Raw genomic sequence first — 21,308 nt, 5'->3', positions numbered from 1 at the left:
CTCTCAAATAAATGAATAAAATCTTCAATTAAAAAAAACTTTTTTTAAAAAGATTTTATTTATTTATTTGACACAGAGAGAGAGATCACAAGTAAGCAGATAGGCAGGCAGAGAGAGAGGAGGAAGCAGGCTCCCTGCTGAGCAGAGAGCCTAATGCGGGGCTCCATCCCAGGACCCTGGAATCATGACCTGAGCCAAAGGCAGAGGCTTAACCCACTGAGCCACCCAGGCGCACCCCCCCCCCCAAAAAAACCCTTAAAAATATGTATGTTTCTAATCTCAACTATGCTCATTGGAATACCTTTTTTCTTTTTAATTTGATCTTTTTAACAAAAGGGATAAAAGAATAGATAGAGGAGGACAGAAACACGAAGTTCAGATAAGAGAGCAGGATTCCTGGGTGGAGTTTTTGCATGAGAGATTGGAACACACATTCCTATTCTGCAAGGCCTCCCAAGTGAGACAGGATAGCAGAAAGGTCTGTTCTGTACTGATCATAAAGAGGTGAACGTAGCTGGATCCAAAGGAGGCAGCATGCATGTGCTTTAATTCTCTGTGGAAACATACTTTGTATGTATCATAAGAACATTAGGGCACCCTTAACCTGGAGGCGTGGACCCTAAGAGATTCTGTATAAATTTTTTGTACTTATCTGGGATCCATAGCTCTGATCAGAAGTGCAAATAAATTAGAGAACCCCTTCTCTCCCTCTTACCCCTCTTCCCTTGCGTCCCCCCGCCCCCCCGCCAAAGGATTAAGAGCTTCTGCTGTAGAAGTCGTGGCTGGGGGCATTTACCTTTGTGGCTATCTGGTCTAGTGCCAGGGTGAGGGAGATGGGAGGGTCTGCTGCCTCGCTGCTTACTCTAAAAGAGCATTACCAATCTCTGTGATCTTGAGCAAGCAAATTAACCTCTCCAAGCCTGAACCCTAAAATTAGGCTAATGGTCGTTACATGCTCATGAGGTTGATGGGAGCGTTGAACAGAGAGAGTGATTCCTGTAGAGTGCTTAGGATAGTGCTGGGCACATAGATAGGCGGTAAACATAAAACATTTATGAGCTGCCCACATCAGTTTCAACTCTCCGAATTTCATCCTTCCCCAGAATATGCCCGGTTGCACTTCAGAACGCAGAGTATGGTGTGCGTCCCTGTTTCCAGGGTAAATCCATACGCTTACCTTATGCAGCTGAAGGATTTCTGTGCCAGAGGTAAAGTCTGCAAAAATGTGACATCAGAAGCTCTTTCAATATAGCCTTGAGGGAAGGAAGTTGAAGGAACTCCTGGATTTGGTCCCATCACCATCCTGGGGCGAGGGCTGCTGCTTTCTCCCAGTGCCTAGTTTGCCGTAGTTGATACAACAGCGTTCCTCCCAAGGCCATAATCGCTCTTCAGATCTCACGGCTGCATTGGCTTTCAATCTCCATCATGAAAGGGGGACTTCTGTCACTTTTTTCCTTATTCTCACCACCGCCGTCCTCTGTTATTACTCTCTGGATGTCCTTCTGATCCAGCTCTTCTTTAATAATAAGAGAGAAAATGCCAGTCTTCATCTTGATAAACTATAAAATACATCTCTCGCTCTCCCTTTTTCTGTGCTCCTCATTCTCTGGACACATTTCGTATATGGACTTGTTCCCAGAAGACTCAGTGGAAATGTCAGTATTAATTTAATCTAGGAAACATGTCAGTGTTGCTCCTCCAAAAAGGTGCCAGCGCCTGGGTCCCGGATGTTCCAGACGTCCTGTGGACCACATGCTTTCTTTGCGGACAGCGCTTCCCTATTCAAGTCAGCTAGCTCTTTTCTTGAAATGGATAGTTTTCATTCTGGAAACATGTTGGTAGATGTCACACCAGGAAAATCACTTTCACTTTTACTCTCTTTTTGCTTTTTGACTCTACACATTGACCATCATTATTTAGGACCTTCATCATTTTCTTTTCTTTCTCCTTTCCTTCCTTTTCTGTTTTTACTGCTACGACCACCACCATCACCATAACCCCCTTACCAGGGACTAAGCAAGCACCCTCTGCATTACTCTATCTGCACCCAGTAAGGTGGCTAGAACAGAGCTGGGAGCCCTATTTTTGTGGAGGCAGCTAAAGCTGGGACTCGAGCAGGGTCACTCAGGAACTACATGGTGAAAGTGGAAACCAAACCCAGTTCTCCAGTACTCTCTACTGCCTGACGTGGGCCCCGTCCCTCCTCTGCACTCTTTCTTGCCAACCCACCCAACCAAGGAAGTCAAAGAGATATAAAACAAGGAAAAAACATTGTCTTTATTGTTCATCTGATTCAACTGTTCTTTGTGGGGGTCACTGTTTTGCAGGATTGTTTGAAGGCGTGGTTATGGCCTGATTTTACTCACCTTAGAAGTCCGTGTCATGATAAATCTTAGCAGAGGCAAATAAATAAATGGCATCAAAACCCAAGATCTAAAGGTGTGCTGTCTAATACAGTAGCTACGATTTGTGTTTGAATTTAAATGTGAGTTCACTAAAATTAACTAAAATAATAATTTAGTTCTTTAGTCACAGCCGCATTGTTCAAGCCGTCAACAGCCATGTGGGGCTTTAGATACTGTATTTTTTATTCTAATTTATTCAGATTTAAATGTAAATAAGTATGGTGCATCTGGGTGGCTCAGTTGGTTAAGTGGCTGCCTTCAGCTCAGGTCATGATCCCAGGGTCCTAGGATCGAGCCCCAGTCTGGCTCCCTGCTCAGTGAGGAGTCTGCTACTCCTGGTGCCGCTCCCTCTGCACCCCGCCCCCACGCTCATTCTTGCACACGTGTGCGCTCTCTCTCAAATAAGTAAATAAAATCTTTAAAAAAAATTTTTTTCATGTAAATAGCCATGTGTAGCTAGTAGCTACTGTAACAACTGCACATATACAGAACATTTCCATCATTGCAGAAAGTTATATTGGCTAGCATTGATCTAAAGGCTGTAGCAAATATACTGTGCTCCTCTGGCAAGTTGGGCCCCCTCTGCACAGGGAAGGACAACTCCGCTCATACACAGCCTGGCTTTGCTGAAAACAAAAACAAAACACTACCATGTGACAGCAGTAATCCACAACCAGTAAACAGTTGGGAAAAGGGTTGCAAGAAGAACTGGCCTATTTTTGTGCAGGGCAGAGTCCTGGGCAGGGAGACCTGAGACAAGGGCCAGTGGAGACACCTAGACCCGCTTCCTCGTCTCTTTATATGTATTACCCAGGCCGGACGCGTTTCCACCCGGATGCCTTACATATGCACATTTCTCCTCTTGGCTACAGGCATCTTGAGGTGAGGCGCTTTAATGATTTATTGTGACCCCCCCAAAAGGATCAAATATCCAGAGCCCGGTGGGTCACGAGCTTGAAAGAAGCCATGACTGTTGGATAAATTCCGGATTTCACAACGAAAACATGGCTGCTTCTGAAATAGGAACAGAGAGGTGTACACTGTGCTCTCAGTTCGAGAATACCCAGAGTGGTTGACAGTTAGAGTTCTCGGCCCCAGATGGGTCCCTTCCCAGCCCTTTCCTAGCACTGAAGCTTGTCCTTCGTGACACCCTTCACAGTTCCCGGCTAAAATCCAAAACCCCTTCGAGAAGAGCTGTCAGAGGGAAGTGGCAGCTTTTCTGACTCCCCTTTCTGGTCCATCCAGGGAAATATGTTGATCACGGTAACTTTAGGGGCCACAGAGAGTATTTAGTGCCCCTCCCTTAGTGGCTGGAACAGTAAGCGCGCGGTGACTTCACTACTGTTACTGCTGCGGCTGCTGTTAAACACTCAGACTGAACGGGAAGGAAACTAATCTTCAGAGGGTTGGCTTTTAGCTCCTCTGGGTCACAGTCTTAGGATCTGGTCCAGGAAGCCTCCATTTAGAGGGAGCAGCGTGAGACCCAGTCCCTGAGAATCCCTGCCTCGGAAGGCCTCTGTTCCTGGTAAAGCACACTGTGTCCCTCAGGCGTGCGAGAGAAACAAAACTGAGGTCCAGTTCTCCGCAGCGACCAGGTCTTTCCTGTCACTCATCAGACAGAGCCCCCACAGCTGGAGGGGCTTCTCATTATAAGGATTCTTGGGTGCCTTTGTCTCCAGTAAAAACGCTGACTGGTGGATACCTCCAGAAGGACCAGGACTGTCTCTTGAAAGTGTCAGTGTGATGGTTAGACTGTTCTCCTTGCCGAGTCTGCTCGTCCAGACGGGGTGTATCGTCTCCCGTAGACCGTTATAAACGAGGGTGGCCTCAGGCATTCATCATCGGTACGCCAAAAATTGCTAATCTAGGCTCTGCTGCTTGAAGAATTAAGGATCACAGAAAGGAAGAGCCTCTACAGTGAAAGGACAGGCCCCTACACACTGGTCTCTATTCTTAGTATTCATCTGTGCCATGGCCGTATCCTTCTGAGGTAGCTTTTCGGTGCTTTCCATATTAAAAGCTGAGTGCCTCCAGACTTGGCTCCCCAGGGCCCCAGAGGGAATTAGCACACCTTGTCAAGCCAGGCTGGTGTACCTTCACAACTCCTGAGTCGGACTGTGTCCGGTCCCCTCGGCTGGGGGAATTGGGTGAGCCAGGGACATTCTGGGCAAAAGACTCAGACCAGAGCTTCAGGGCAGAGGTTCCCAGGAAGGTGTCAGCCACTTGGCAGACGGACAGACCAGTCTCCTCTCCGTCCCCAGTGTCATGAGGGCCAAGTTACATGTGTCCTTATCTCATTCTCCTTCCCTTTAGGTCCCCACATCTTTCTGAGTCTTTGTATTCGAAAGACAGATTCTGGTCTTAGATGATTCCAGCAGAATCTTGGTGCCTGTCATTGCAGGTAATAATCTGTAAAGGGAATTTTTTTTTTTTTTTTTTTGGGCATACCAAATCCAGAGCCATAACTGGTCAGCTTTAATTGGAGTCATTTCTGTTTCATATGTGGATGAAAAAGTGGGTTTTAACTGAGCATGTGAAAAGGGGATTGATCACTGTTTACACAAGAACCCAGAATATCACGACAGGAAAAGCTCTTTCAGAGTGAAGTCTTTAAGGTTCTTGGGGACAGTGGACTTTCCTCTTTTTATTTATGCTTCCATTAGGATTTTGAAGGAATGTCAGCGCACTGTTATTAACTCTGATAGCTTGTACGTCGCAGCCAGTCTGGTTTGGGGCCCTCTGGCTCTCAGGTTACCTGTGTAAATCCAGGGATTCACTTCCCAGCTCTACCATTTGCTTAATAAAGAGCAAATGTGCAGAACCCAGCAGCAGCAGCAGCAGCAGCAGCAGCCCAGCAGAGCCGTAATCTGAACAGGATAAACATGCTTCCTTTTTGTATGATGCTCTCTCCCCATCCTCCTGCCAAGAGCAGGATATCAAATGAAGGGGAGGTTGTGGTTGGAGTCAACAAAGTGAATGTCTAAGTGGCACCTGCTCCATTCAACAGATCTGCTTTCCCGGGGCCTCCCACTGCACATCTGCTCCTGACAAAGCCTCTTTTCTCCTCCTGTTGGTCAGACTGAGAGCAAAGACCCAGCAAGGAGACATATTGGTTTTGCTTTGTCAGCACAATTGCCTGTGACATTATAATTACACCAAATCTTCATTATCAGAAAGGCCCCAATTTAGAGATTTTCTAAGGCTAAATGGTGTTTTCAGAGTGAAATTGATAAACACATCTTTTCCGTTCTAAAGCTGGCAATTGGATCTGAAAATCACTGATGGGGTCTAAATCTGGAAACCGAGACACTACTCTGAGTGAGACCAGCTGTGCTATCAGATCGGCTCCCGAAGCCGGCGGCCGACCACTCTGCGGGTTTGGCCTGGCCCGGCCTCTCGGTCCTGCTCACAGTCCTATACTGCAGAGGCCGCTGCATTGTTCTCCAGTGCTGGTGGAGTTCCTCACCTGGGGTCCTGGGGTGGGGGGGTGTTAAAATGAGTTGATGGGGTAGAGCCGCAAAGGGGAAAAGACCCCCATGATATAAATAAGGGAAATGTGAGGAAAACATATTTTAGGTGATGGCAAAGCATCCAGTTTCAGATTGAGTTTCCAGTTAACAACACACTCTTAGTGTGTTCTGTGGCATGTGCCCGGCTGAGGCATGTTTGACCTGCGGAGGTGGCTCACCGGAAGCTCGGGAAAGGTTTGAGAGCCGCGCTGTTTAGTTAAAGCCGAGGGAAAGATTGAGCTCCTCGGTCCTGCCGGCCACATTTCATGGGCTCTGCAGCCCCCATGCTGACCAGCGCACGCGTAGAACATGGCCGTCTTCACAGCGAGTTCTGCTGGATAGCACAGCCTCAGAGATTAGTCTTTTGAAATGGTTTCTGGACTGCTTTAGCCAGCCTTCGAGTTTCTATTTCAGCTTTGTTGGAAGGGAAAAAGGGAATTCGGAATTTGCCTGGATGTTTTTGGAACAACTCCTTCCAGCCATATTACTTAGATTGTGATCTTTGTCTTCCCACCTTAAAAAAATTTTCCTCCAAGAATCTCACGTCCTCACATACACCCAAAATAATAGTAATGAATTATAACCATGAGAAAGGACTTGAATTTTAGGAAGATCCACTTTCAGCTGGTCTGCTCCCTGGTCTTCCCTCCTTAAGCTTTCACGGCCCTGCTGTTTGGAGAGGTTTCTAGCTAACAAGAGGACATGTGAATGCTCAAGGGCCAAGGGTGTGTACACAGATTTCGTGTACAAAGTGGAGTGCAGACAGCACCCGGGCGTGGACCCCTGAGCTGGTGGTACCCTCCATTTTTAGCAACTCTCGGGACCAAGGAAGGGCAGGATCTTGAATCTTGCTTCCTCCATTTGTCTGCCTCTAGTAGCCACTGTGTGGTAGCTCTGACTCCCGAGAGGAAACCTATGTGAAATAACAAAACCACCTCAAATTTAGACCTTGTTCTTTTTCTCCAGAACTTAAATCATGTAAATATATAACACTCCTTATTCTCATAGCAGCCCCACGAGACAGAGTTGTTGTCCGTTTTATAAATGTAAATACAGTCAACTCTCAGTTGCCACGTCCAGATTATCTGTCATGCAAATTAGTCATGACACATTTTAGAACCTTAGAGGGTTTCTCTCCACAGTCCAATGTAAGCCTGGACCATCTCCTCCACCCTCCACCCAGCTGCTGGGGACTTAAGGAATATAAATTAGTTTTCATATTAGTTTAAGGAAGACATTATTAGGAAAGTAAGTCTGCTACAAGAAAAGCACATCATAAATTCCAGTTTAGAGGGGAGATATCAGAGAAGTGGCGGACCCTCCCTTCGGCTCAAGTGAGAGCTGACTGTACAACCTCCTTGTTTGCTAGCATGGTTACTGAAGGGTTTGTAAAACCCTCCATGGGAGGTTGTCGGGATGGCTGTGTACCCTGGGCACCAGGGTATACAGGGAGGCAGTGTCCTGTGGCCACCCTTCCGCACCACGTTCCAGGGGACCATCTGGCTCTGTGCTTCTTGAAAGTTTTGTGTTGGGGCACCTGGGGGGCTCAGTCGGTTAGGCATCTGCCTTTGGCTCAGGTCATGATGCTGGAGTCCTGGGATGGAGTCCCACATTGAACTCCTTGCTCAGCGAAGAGCCTGGTTCTCCCTCTGCCTACCGCTCCCCCTGCTCATGCTCTCTCTCTCTCTCTCTCTCTCTCACAAATAAATAAAATCTTAAAAAAAAAAAAAAAGAAAGAAAAGAGAGAAAGAAAGTTAGTTCTGTGTTGTCAGACTCTTTGTGGCTGGCCAGACATCATGGGGGCTCTTCTCTGGAGAAAGAAGGTAGCGGCCACAGGATAGGGTTCCAGAGGTGCGGCATCCAACAAGGATGGCAGAGCCCTCTGCTCTCCACTCCGTCCTCCAGCCACCGAATGGTCTTAGCCGTTGATTTTGTGCAGAGATAACACATGGAGATTCCTCTAGTGTTGTCATTCCTTCTGCCGTTCTGGCAGAAGCTGAAATTCTTTTGTAAAGAACTTGTCTCCATTATCAATTTGTTTATGCTAAATATAGTCCAGGTAGGAAAGGCAGGATAAACAGTTGAACAAAATGAAGTTTATTGAGATAGATTTCTTTCTATGACTATCAAACCCCATAACTATTTATTTCTACTTTCCACTTTGCTGTCATTAGGTGTCTCACTGCCAAAAGCCAAATAATTCTGCTCTTTATGTGCTCTTAGAGTTTTTTAGTGTGTGTTTGTTTTCTAAGTGGTACTCTACAGATTGTGCTAAATGTGAGGGGTTGGAAGCTTTTCTGGCTCAATCTATCCCTATTCAGTTAAAAGAAGTGAGGGTGGCAGGAGGAGGGTTCGTTGAGAGAGAGGCTAGATTCTCTCCTTTTGTGCCTATTTGAAATTTTCCCTAATTAAAATAAAACTGAAAATAACAACAGAAAAATAAATAAATCTCCATTCCTAACTCTGGGTAACTCCTGATTGGCTCTTACATTCATTTCTACACCAGATTTTGGCAAACTCAGCATGCTGACTTTCCTCTGAGGTTTCTATCCTCTTGGCTCGGCTTTCTATTTATTTTTTAAGTTAAATTAAATTTAAATTCAGCTAACTAACATAGAGGTAGAGTTCATTGATTCGTCAGTTGTGTAGAACACCCAGTGCTTTAAAAAAAGGGGGGGGGGCGGCCTGGGTGGCTCAGTGGGTTAAGCCTCTGCCTTCGGCTCAGGTCATGATCTCAGGGTCCTGGGATTGAGCCCCGCATCAGGCTCTCTGCTCAGCAGGGAGCCTGCTTCCTCCTCTCTCTCTGCCTGTCTCTGCCTGCTTGTCATCTCTCTCTGTCAAATAAATAAATAAAATCTTAAAAAAAAAAACAAAAACCACCCAGTGCTTATTATATCAGGTGCCCTCCTTAATGCCCATCACCCAATTCTTCTATCTCCCCACCCTCTTCTTCTTTCTGCTTAAAATTATCAACACCTTTGGGACACCTGGCTGGCTCAGTCAGTGGAGCATGTGACTCGATCTCTGGGTTATTTCAGGCCCCATACTGGGTGTAGAGATTACTTAAAATCCTAAAAAAAAAAAAAAAAAAAAAAATCTACTCTTTACATATTGCTCATACCCTGTCCACTAGTGCACAGACTCTAGGGACCTTGAGTGTCCCAGTTCTTCCCAGGGATTTCTTCTGGGTTTTACTAGGCATCTCCTGTCCTTCTCCGTATAGTCAGGTCAGATGTCCTCCTGAGCATACAAATGTTCCACAAACTTTAGTTGAACACTTTCCTCCCCTGCCGTTTTCAGTTTAAAGCCCTACTGGGCAGATCAGCACATCTCGAACGAAGTCAGCTTGTTCTGCCCTACGTTGGGAGCTCAGCCTGCAGGTTAGTACCCCACAGTGGTTCAAAAGTACAAAACCCTGACTTCATTAGTGTTCCTGGACACTCCAGGAGTTTCAAAAGGAAACTGTAAAATTGTACCTCCAAAATGTTTTGAAATATACTTACTAATAAAGTAAAAGTTAATTTATTTTTAACATTTAGCTTATGGGATGAGGGCAAGAGGAATTTCCTGCTGGTCTGAAAAATCAGGCAAAGGAAAGAATTTCTGCTATGAAAGTTATCACAGAAAGTGGTTTTTTTCCAAGCGAGGGGTGACATTGTCAGCCAGAAGGGAGAAAAACTTGTATGCCAAGAAGTGCCTCTTACACCAAGGTACCTGTAAGGCTGCTATCAGCTTCATGAGAATACTCAGTACACCAGGTGTAATACATATTTTAATCCATAAATCCCTCAAATGCACCCAAAAGCCATGGACTTAGAAAACACGGAAAAGAAAGATTAAATGTCCCAGAAGCAGCTAAAATAACAGAAACAGAAAGACTGGGAGAGAAATACTTTTTCTCTGTTTCCTCCTTGTCTTAGTATCAGGAAGGTTCCCTGGATCACCTTTTCATTTGATATTGACATTCATTCTTTCCATCACCTTCCCCTTTTTGCCCTGTGACTGTCCTCTTCCATCTACCTGGTCCTCATATGTTATTCTCGACCTCTTTATCTGCCACTCACCTACTCAACTAGCTTCTTTCCCGATTTCCTGTCACGTTCTCCCATCTCTATACCAGTATATGCCTAATGCCTATTTTTCTTCATATAATAGTGGCTTGCCTTAGACAGCAGCCACTGGTGTAAATTCTTTTTCAAGCCTGCAAATAAGACTTCAAAGGACTTCTGTCTTTAAAGGACTCCTGCCTATCACCCCTTGAAAACCTGAAGATAATGCTTGATGGCCCTTTAAAAACTACAGACCTTACTTGGGTAATATAATTCATGGCTTTATTTCTTACTTATTAATTCCTATCCTTTCCAGGTACGGTCTTCTGGTTCCCCATTTAAGCTAGCATTTTTGCTGATACCCGTAGCTAGCTTTCACATCCATTAACTACAGAAGGCGTTATACTGTAAATTTTTACTTTGGGTTTAAGAATTCTTTCTCTTCAGGCACCTGGGTGATGCATTCGGTTGGGCATCAGATTCTTGGTTGTGGTCTCAGGGTCATGGGATTGAGCCCCATGTCGGGCTCCAAGCTCAGGTGAGGAGTCTGCTTGGGACTCCCTCTCCCTGGGTCCTCCCCAGAGCACACACTGTCTCCCTCTCTAAAATAAGTCAATATATCTTTTTAAAAAATTCTTTCTCTCTCACCAAATGTTGTATTTATTTGATAAATTTCTTTGTTTAGCTCTTTTTCTCTCACAGCCATCAATATTTTCCCCCCAGCTCAAGATATTTCCATGACCAACTTGGAAGGCCTTTGGGCTGAAAGATTCGGTTTCAGCAAACAACAATTCCCAAAGGTTTCCCAGACTGTGAGGGCAAATGAAAGGCCCATTCTTCCTGTTCTGCTCTATCTTGTCGCGGGGTGGGGGATGGGGGCAGGGCAGTCTGGTTCTGGGTGACCGTGGCTGGGCCGGTAACTCTGTGCTCTGCTATGCTTGCGCCAATGTTGGTATTATCTGGAGGGGCTGAGAAATTTATCAGAGTGATGACCTCATATCCTCCTGCCCCTGACCGCATATGTAACATTCCAACCATTGATCAGTGGTTGTGCCTGGATTATTTATTTACCCGCGCAGTGAGTTGGCGGCTAGTCCATAGATGGCCTCGTGCAGCCGCAGTGCCAGTTCTGCCTGTCGCTGCATTTCAGACAGGAAGCTTCCCACCAGTCCATCTGCCCTGATTTCAGGGCTTTTATCTCTAATCTTTACATCTTTGAAGGCCTTTGGTGAATGATGTGCTTCCTGGCAGGAACAGATCGCTGCAGAAAGAAGATCTGTGCTGTCGCTGCTTTCATTTCTCTTTCGTGAGAGCTTCAGTCAGATGCCTGGGACCCCACCAGTCTTCATCAAACCTCTTATTCAAAGTCATCTTTGAAAAGGAGCTGACATTTATGGTACACCTACTGTGTGCCAGGCACAGTGCCACACTGCGCCTAAGTCAGCGCGTCTAGCCCCCTGCAGCCCTGTGAGATTAGCAGCCACAGTTCTACATTTGAGGAAAGCGAGGTTCACAAGCCGTTCAGTGGCAGAGCCAAGAGTCACGTGTGGTCTCTGACTGGCAAGCCTTTCATGGAAATGAAACAGCCTATTTTACCCTCACACACAATGCGCCTGAACTACCTTACAGTGTTCGGCTCTGCTGCCTTGAGAGTCTTGTGAAAATCCCAGTGCCCCAGGGAGCAGAGTGAAAAGTCCCAAGTCTGTGGAGGCCAAGGCTGATAGGAATGTGACCAAGTTTCTGAAAATGACGAGGAACACGATCTATAGTCCTACTTAATTATTAAGCATCTACTATGTTCAAGCTGTTCAGTATTTAAAGACACAGTCCTTCCAGAATCTAAGCAAGCGGATTATACATAGAACAGCCCTAACTACTTGGAAACGGGTTAGCACACAGCTGGTGCCAAATGGTGGAGGGAGTAAAATCCCAGGAAGGAAAAAAACCTGGTGGGCTGTTCTACCCAGGGTGACTCCAGGAAATGACGGTTGATGTAGACGTTGTTGGAAGGATGAGACTCACGTTGGGAGGGCATGCTGCTAGGCAGAGGGGTCGTCCAGAGACCGGCATGCGGCAGTGAAGGTACACTAAGGAGACAGGCACAGTTGTAATGAAGAGAGGATAGAGAGTGTGGGAAAGGCTGCTGTAATCCTTCAGAGCAGTAGCGATTTGGACTTTACTTTTTCCGTAGTAGACAGCCATCAAAAGTTGGGGGTTTTTTGGTGGGATGGCATGGCCATTGCCAAACGATATTTCAAGATTTAGCTAACTCTGATCCACAGATGTATTCATCAAATCACAGAGTGCTAAAAGAGTTAATCTTTTTTTTTTTTTTAAGATTTTATTTATTTATTTGATAGAGAGAGACAGTGAGAGTGGAAACACAAGCAGGGGGAGTGGGAAAGGGAGCAGCAGGCTTCCCTCCAAGCAGGGAGCTCAGTACGGGGCTCGATCCCAGGACTCTGGGATCATGACCTGAGCCGAAGGCAGACGCTTAATGACTGAGCCACCTAGGTGCCCCTAAAAGAGTTAGTCTTGAGGAAAGTACATGAATTCCCCTAAGTAAATAAATCGCATATATGCACATCCACACATCCACATGTATGTGTGTTCCATTATACAGTAGGTAAGCGATGAAACTCATTACCTCGGGAGAGGTCAGAAATAGAGTAGATCAGCTCATGAATGATAAATTCAGAGTGTGCTAGGCTGTGACCCTGACCTTTAGAGTTACTCTCATTGGCGCCCATGGTCTACCACAAAGCCTCCCCTAGTGCCGCCATCAGAGACAGACCACTATAAACCTCATGGCCTCCTGTTCTGCAGAAGACAAAGCCAAGCCCCTTAACATGAGCACATGGTCACTTATATTAGAAGACAGGACCAGGCTTATGAGGTGATGGCCTTATCTGCCACCCATGTAATATGATTTAAGGGGCTTAAAAACAAATATCTGTCCAAAAGCATATTCCCCTGTCATGCCTTAATCTTAATTCCCACCACTAGAGGTAGATTATTTTGAATCTTGAAAGGAATTGGGCTGAGCAGACCAGTTTGGAGTCCCCCCATTACTGCACCTTGGAAATTTTAAAGTTTTAAAATCTCCTCTTAAGAATTCACCTCTTTGGTATTCATCCTTGCATTTTGAGAAATGCAGTACATTTGGCACAACAGCAAAAAGATCGGAAAGCCAAGGTGTGAGTCGTTCAAGTGCTGGTTAATCAAAATCAAGCACCTCCAGATCTTTCTGTAGTTCATAAGCGTGATGGTGGGGGGCTCACGCTGTTGGGTGCCATGTGCATCCCTCAGACCTTGTTACAACGGCAGCACATGGCCCAGCTGACATGAAAAAAACATAAGGCACCTTTATACAAATGGAATACTTGGCAGCCACTAAAAAAAATAAAATAAAATAAATCCACTCTCTTCATACTTGTAAGATCCCAAGAAAGCACACAGAGAGTGTATGTGTGTCTGTATCTCTTCCCCATTTGAACAATGCATTGTTCAAGATACACAGACACACATACACACATTTCCAAATGCAGTCTCAGCTGAACTACAGGCCAGCCAAGAAACTGGCCACAGTGGTTACCTCTGGAAGGGAGACTGACTGTTTTCAACTCTCTACCCTCTTCGTACCTTTTTTACTATGCCCTCTGTGTGTTACCTATTTTTCAAAATGAAGTCTCTGTTAAAATCGAGATTCTCCCGAAAGGGGGAAATGTAAGACACAGACAATCACTTTGTGTGAAATGATGGCCCTGGTGAGATGAGCAGGTCCCTCAAAGAACGGACCTTGTGTGGGGGTCTCCTTGGAGCACTCTTAGAAGGCTGGCCGTCTCCGAGGTCAGACTCCCTGCCTCTCCTCCCCGAGAAGGTCATCTGACTTGAATGGAGGCCTTTGAAGGGTGCTGGCTAGGAAGCGTGTGAGCTGTATCAGAGCCAGCCTCCTCCGAGGCTGTCCTGATACCCATCGTGTCATGTGGAGGTTTGAGAAGATCCCTCTGGCAACAGTGGAACAAGGGCTGAAGCTGGGAGATTACTAAGGGAGATAAAACGTAGTCCTGGCGGGGCACCTGAGTGGTTCAGTCGGTTGAGCGTCTGACTCATGATTTCACCTCAGGTCATGATCTCAGGGTTTTGGGGTCGAGCCCCACGTCAGGCTCTGTGCTGGGCATGGGGTCTGCTTAATCTTCTCTCCCTCTGCCCTTCTGTCCCATGCACACGTGCCCCTCTCTCTTTCTCTCACTAAAATAAAAAAAATAAAATAATTTTTTTAAATGCAGCCCTGACAAGAGATGATAGGATTCTGCGCAGGGAGGCAGCAGAAACAGGTGGCTGAATTCCAGGTTTATATGTGAAGGGGAAGTTGACAGGATTTGCTGATACTTGGCTTGTGAAGCCAAAGATGACTGCAAAGTGTTCAGCCTAAGCAATTGGAGGGATGTAATTGTTGCTTTCTGCCCTGGGGGAACACTGGGAGGAGTGTGTTTGACCTTGTGTTTTGAGTATGTGATACCCAGGCAGGAGAGGAATGAGCAGGGTCGGGTCTCGCCTTTTACAGGGAAATGGGGTCCGGGAGCCAGCAGTTCCTCCAGGGATTTTTGTCTGACTGCTGTTGGACAAGGAAGTCCTTGTGCTGGGACCTGTGGCTCCCTAGGCACCTTTGGCCTCTTCCCAGTTTGGCCACTTCCGTAAACCTTGCCTGGAGGCCTGAGGGGAGAGGCAGCAATGAGCCCAAAGAGGGTAGTCCTCCACTTTCCAGGTTCCCGCTGGCCTGTTGTTCCCCGGTCAGGGCGGTTGGGTGCGTGGAAAGACTCCCCGATCAAGAGCAACAATTCAGTCATCTTGGGGCAAAGACCACTCAGCAGTCTCTCTTGCTCTGTGTTCGGTATATATATATATATATATATATATATAAACTTTCTATCTGTTTACTTTTGAGTTTAAAGAAAAAGAAAGGGATTTACTAAACTGAATGAATGCTAAGGTTTCTTAATGGCTTTGAAATACGGGAGTCCTAGAGACTGGGGTATTTTAAATCTTCAGGACTTTCTACTATGTGCCTTTAGGATAAGTCCATGGTTCTGCCAGAGGAACTTGCCTATCATTTGTGACAGGGAGGACCACCTGCCCTGCCTGCTCTCTAGGGTCTGAGCAAAAACCGGATGAGAGGCAGTGGGTCTAAGAGGGCTTTGAAAAGTGCTGCACAAAGCCAAGAGACTTACTGCTAGGACTGTCTGTACAGGGTCTCTCGGAAAAACAAAAAAGAACGTCACATTCTCTTTAAGAATGTGAAGAGCTTCCTGTTGCTTAATCAATCGAAATGACCCAGAATACAAACTGAGATTAACATACGCCTTCTAGATTGGGGCTAATCAGGGCCGGGCTGAGCAGATGCAGGGACAATCCCAGCCTGATTACTGTACCTCAGCGTTTAATCATCTCTCCTCCAAGGGCAGCCGCAGACTTAGTGCACCGGCTTGCTGGCCGCCCGCCCCTCCCCCAGGCCCTCCACGGAAGGGAAGGCCACTGGGTCAGAGCTGCTGAGACGATTTAATCTAATCCCATGCCAAAATGGCTGTGTGAGAGAGGGGGAGAGAGAGATTCCGAAATTCTAAAATCTCCATAGTAGGATGGTAATGTGCTGATTCTAGGTGGAAATAAACTGAAATCACGTGTAGAAAACAATGGCATTAGGATTTCGAGGCATTTGGGGTTATGAAATGACCTGGTATATGGAATTTTGCCCTCCGTAAAGCTTTTCAGAGATGCAGTTGCTGTCAGCCTTCACTCTCGGGACAGCTTTGTGTAGGCAGTCACTTCATCACCCGGTCGTAGAGGCCAGATTTATTCCATCCCTGATCCTGAGGTGAAATACAGAAGATGAAATCTTTTTTTTTTTTTTTTTAAGATTTTATTTATTTATTTGACAGAGAGAGACAGAGCACAAACAGGTGGAGCTGCAGGCAGAGGGAGAAGCAGCCCCCCCTGAGCAGGGAGCCTGTCATGGGGCTCTATCCCAGGACCCTGGGATAATGACCTGAGCAGAGGCTTAACCAACTCAGCCACCCAGGCACCCCCAGAAGATGAAATCTTTAAAAAAGTGGTTTTCTTTGGGGGCGCCTGGGTGGCTCAGTGGGTTAAAGCTTCTGCCTTCGGCTCAGGTCATGATCCCAGAGTCCTGGGATCTAGCCCCGCATCGAGCTCTCTGCTTGGTGGCAAGCCTGCTTCCTCCTCTCTCCCTCTCTGCCTGCCTCTCTGCCTACTTGTGATCTCTGTCTGTCAAATAAATAAAAAATCTTAAAAAAAAAAAAAAAAAAAGTGTTTTTCTTTGGATAAGTCCTGAGTGTAGTCCTTTTTACTCGACCGTTCTCTGGACTGGGAGTTCCTGCTCTGAAACTGTCCCGTCACCCTAAGACTGGGCCACCTCAATCACCCTATCTCTAGGAGGGACAGCTCAGAAGGCAGGTTTCATCCATGAGTGCAGAAACCATTTATCGAGCCCCTGCTGATTGCTGAGGACTCAAAGGTGGAGACTCCATCCCTGAAGGACTTGACAGTCCTCCTGAGGACAAAACAGGCAAACGGTGTTGGTGGCCACGACCACTGCCTCCATGGAGGCCAGTGCAGAGTGCTCTGGACCCCCAGAGAAGAGAGACTTAGGCCAAGGAAGGAGGGACTGCCACTGACTGTGACTGCGGAAGGATGACTAGGAGCCCATTCAAGGAATGAGTCCCGGCCCATCATTCCAGGCAGAAGTCGTGGTCATGCACAGGTCACGGGGACTGGGCCAGGTCCTTCAACTGATTGGAGTGTAAAGCAGGCGGCGATTTGCAGTCACTAGGCTGACCTGAACGACAGGGGCTGACATGAGGGTTTAAATCCTGCAAGGAGATTTGGACCTGATACCCCATGGGCCACTGAAGACTTGTAAAAGAAGGCAACAGGATCAGTTTGTTAGAAGATTGTTCTGGTTACAGCAGTGGCAGCCAATAGATATTTCTGCATTTGCCCCTTTCTCCATTTTATCCTGCAGCAAATCTTCCATGATATCAAAACTTGTAACAACAGTGTTGGATGTGACTCCGCATCATAGGAAACGAGAACATACCTTAACCAGAGATGAAACTAGACAATTCTTTAAGTCTCTACCCACACCCTCCCCCGCAGCCCCCTAGCGCAGGATGGTGGTTCACCTTGAGGAGGTCTCCTTGCTCACAGCGGTCCCTGTGTTTATCAGGGGTGCAGCTTGTTCCCCAAGTTGGGAGCTTTGCTTCTAGTTTAGTTGCCGTTTGCCAGCGTGTGGCTTCTTTGCAGGAGGACACAGGTGTCCGGGCTCTGCAGGGGGCCTTCTGCGTGGCTTCATGAGTTTTGACTTGCCTCTGGTGACCAGAAGAGAGGACGAAAGCAAAGGTGACCGTGAATACGCCGGGGCAGTGGACAGGGCCATGTAGTCCTCACTCACACTGAGGCCTTACCTGGGGTTTATAGGCTGGGGACCAGGGCCCGGGCTCCCAGTGCTGAGGCCAGGAAGAGACTCCCTTGGCCTGCTGTCCTTCCGGCACATCTTGTACCTCACGCTATGGGAAGCAACGTGAACCAGAGCCACGCTTGGCCCTGAAGTAGCCCTCTGTCAAACAGGAAGGCCTAGCCACATGGGTTTGCTGGCCCTGCCAGTGGATGAACACCTGTGCCCGTGTTCCCTGAGCACCCAGCACCCAGGGAAGGCTGCTGTCCATATTGCCCGGGGCAGGGGTGGTGCTAGCCTCCAACACAAGGGACAACAGAACCTGCTTTTTTGTAATGCTCTTTTTTTGTAAAAGAGCATTTTCTTCTTTGGTTCTTGTTTGTTTACATTAGAAAATATTCCGATAAAACATCTTTTAAAAAAAAAAAGATTATACCCTAGAGGCAACACTTTCTGCTTGCTCTTTCTGGTGTGTATCTTTACTGCTCTAAAAGTCTTAAATCGTTATTTCTTGAGTGGTGACATTATTGCAGTTTCTTGATAACCCACTTGTATGTTTATATTATTATAACTTACATTAAAAACTGTCCACTGCTGGCGGGGTGGGAGGTTGGGGTACCAGGTGGTGGGTATTGATTGCATGGAGCACTGGGTGTGGTGAAAAAATAATGAATACTGTTATGCTGAAAATAAGTAAATTTAATTAAAAAAAAAAACTGTCCACTGCTAAGCCAAGTATATTATCACTGTTACTATTTGCTTTTTCCCTTCTGTGTTTTAGATCACAGTCACTGCTTCTGCCCGCTTCTGGAAAGCCCCTCTCAGTACTTGTCCCAGCGTGGTTGTGCCAGTGTCCCCTCTCTGCGCTCTCGGACCCACTGCAGAATTCCGGTCCGGGGCCCTCAGCCCACCCCACTGCTCTTCCCGTGGGCTCTCGGTCTCCTTCATTCCCACGCTGCCTCTTTCATGGTTTTCCCTCTTGCTGTGGAGCTCGCCCTTCAGCGCTCCCTGAGAAAGCGAGTGCGGGTGGCCACTTTTCCCACCCCATCCAGGTCTGAAGATGCCTTTCTTCTGCTGTCACACTCAGTTGGGAGGGGTGTCATTTCATGGGCTTGGGAACAGAGCTGGCCGAAAAGCACTTCTCAGACACTTAAAGGCGTCTGCTTTGATGCCTTCTTGAAGGAAACTGCTCCCAGCTTCCAGGCTTGCTTTTGAGAAGCCCCACAATATTCCAACTCCCAGTTCTTTGTACAGGGCCTTTTTTTTTTTCTTTCTGGACTCTTTCAGGATCTTTGCTTTATCCCCAGTGTTCTGAAATTTTGCAAAGATGTGTGTTAGTGTCTTGATCTTTTGTCATCTTGTCTCCTGGGTATCTAACAATGTGTCTGATTAATTCCCTACCTTTGGAGTTTTTTTGGTTTTGTGTTTACTGTCTCTGGAATTCTGTTTTATCAGTGGTTGGACCTCTTCCGTCTCATACTTTTCTCTCCTTTCCATCTTTGAATCCTACTCTCTGAGAAATTTCCATGACTTTATCTTCTGCTTTCATTGGATTGTATTTCATCATTAGATTTTTTTACTTTAAAGTTTTTCTCATACTCCGTTTTAAGAAAAGCATCCCATTTTTATGATACAAATCTCTTCTCTGAGGATATCAGGGTTCTGGGGCTTTCATTTTCTTCTCCCACCCCCACCATTGTCTGCAACCTTGTGTCAGCGAGCGCAGGCCACAGCTAGGCCATCTGTAGGCCTCGGGGTAAGCACTGGCACAGCAGGCTGAAGTTTTCAGTGCCCCCCCCACCCCACCCAACAGGTATCACTGGGGTCTTTTCCAGGCTCTCCAGGTCAGCTTCCCGGAACAGTGGATGAACTTCAGATGTCCTGTCAACGAAGGGCAGGGTTTCTGGGTGTTGGGATTGGTGCAGTACAGTTGAATACACACGCTTAACCAATTCCTGTTTCCAGCCTTGTCAGTTTCTGCGTAGTGAGGCCTATGTCCAGCGCCCTCCATGGGCGCAGGACTTGCTACTTCCATTTCTCTGATAAGTCAGAACCACTTTACATCTTCCAAAAACCTGTTGACATTCCTCATTTATATCCTTCTTCCCACTAAATTGCAGTTTCAGTTTTAAGAGGAAGAAGAGCTTGATAATAGGCATTTATTCTGCCTCATTTAACGCAAATCCTATTTTTTCTTTAGTATGTCATATAGAACTATCAACTTTTCTTTCTTAGGAAGGACTGCCCTTTTCTGAGATTATGTGCTTCTTCCTCCCTTTGTGTGAAACCATCCTTTCTATGTGAAATAATAGTGGTATTAGGAAACAGTTGGGTCTTTTTAAGTTGACCCCAAAATGTATTTTTAAATTTTACTGGTCTGTGAATCTAACATCAAGAAAACAATGCCCTAGGCTTCGTTTTTTTTTTTTTTTTTTTTTTGAGAGTGGTGGGAGGGCAGAGGGAGAGGAAGAGAGAGAATCTTAAGCAGGCTCCATGTCCAGGGTGAACAATTCACACCCGACGTGGGGCTCAGTCTCATGACCCTGACTGAGATCACAACCCGAGCCAAAATCAGGAGTTGGACGCTTAACTGACCCAGCCACCCAGGAGTCCCCCCACCCCTTTTTTTAATAAGCAAACACTGAAGGGAGAGGCAGTGGCCAAGAAAACAGGACGGATTGAGGGAGGTGTTTTTTCAAGCTGAGAGAAACTTGAGCATAGGCAGGCAGAAGACTGAAGAAGTCCGTAGCGGAACATCAAAGAAAATTAATGGCAGCCTTTCCCAGTGGAAGGAGGCGGTCGGGAGGGCTGGGCTGGGGAGGAGGGTTCACACTTGACCAGCCTTGCTTCCTAAAACGAGAGGCAGGCAGGCTCATCTCCCGGCAAGTTGGGGAGGCCCTGCTCTGGGTCCCATTTCCACAGTTACTTCGCATTTTCTTTCCTGACAGTCCATTTTAAGAATGACAGTGGGTAAGAGGAGGGATATATTTGTGCTTGGACAGTGGTGGGCGATTACACGAGGCTGACCAGCGATACCCTGAAGGGCTGGGGCTGGTTGCCCTGTCCAGGCAGCATTTGGGAAGCTGAGCCCGATCCCCACCAACCATCTCCCCTTTGTCTCCCCAGGACTGGTCCAGATCCCCGTGAGCATGTACCAGACTGTGGTAACCAGCCTCGCCCAGGGCAATGGGCCGGTGCAGGTGGCCATGGCCCCTGTTACCACCCGGATATCGGACAGCACAGTCACCATGGACGGCCAGGCTGTGGAGGTGGTGACGTTGGAACAGTGACATGCAGCCATACCGTGGCATCGTTTTCTAGTCTACTTCAAAATTTTTTACACGTTTGCAGAGGTGCAATCAAGTGGAATTAAGTCTCTCGACTTCGGAAGAAAAGTTTTGTTAACCTTTTTTTTAAAAAGGAAGAAAGGCAGTGGGTTTTGGAATTGCATTTTTTAAAGCACCACTCTTGATTTCTGGGATTGGTGGAATAAGATACTGTGTTGTCAATTTCACCATCCCGAAAAAGCCAAATTGTGGCAGGACTTCTTTCTGCAGAAACATGTGTGTATACTTACGTGTGTGTATGTGTGAGTGTGAATATATGTATATGTGTACATATGGATATACACATTTACATATATATAAAGTATATATATGTATGTATGTATGTATGTATGTATATGTATATATATACATATATATATATGTATATGAAACCCGCATGGAATTATCTGTATGAAATCAAGGTGAGCTGTGGAAAAAAATAATTCACCCAGTTTAGTGGGTGTAGGGTACGTGGCCAGACACAGTCACCCGGTTTTTGTTCATACCAGGGTCATGCGTTGAGCTACTGACAAACTCAGGCGGAG

The 21,308-nt window shown here is 46.5% G+C and overlaps 1 protein-coding gene and 1 non-coding gene across 13 annotated transcripts in view; both read left to right on the top strand.

Moving 5' to 3' along the window:
* Positions 1–21,075, top strand: part of NRF1 (nuclear respiratory factor 1) — a 145,647-nt gene extending 124,572 nt beyond the window's left edge. For 6 of the 12 annotated variants that reach the window (XM_032306099.1, XM_032306093.1, XM_032306096.1 and 3 more), the window contains 2 exons: positions 17,287–17,382; positions 18,219–19,844. In XM_032306099.1, coding sequence (XP_032161990.1) covers positions 17,287–17,382; positions 18,219–18,652 — 530 coding nt within the window. In that variant the 3' untranslated portion in view covers positions 18,653–19,844. The other 6 variants (XM_032306097.1, XM_032306100.1, XR_004277128.1 and 3 more) reach the window with 6 other exon arrangements.
* On the top strand, positions 13,205–13,308 carry LOC116569775. The gene has a single exon (XR_004277197.1). It is a non-coding gene; the product is annotated as a small nucleolar RNA U13 (small nucleolar RNA).
* Positions 21,076–21,308: the final 233 nt, after the last annotated feature.

The sequence above is a fragment of the Mustela erminea genome, chromosome 11, assembly GCF_009829155.1.
Source record: "Mustela erminea isolate mMusErm1 chromosome 11, mMusErm1.Pri, whole genome shotgun sequence".
NCBI lineage: Eukaryota > Metazoa > Chordata > Mammalia > Carnivora > Mustelidae > Mustela > Mustela erminea.
This window is presented reverse-complemented; position numbering and strand designations above follow the sequence as displayed.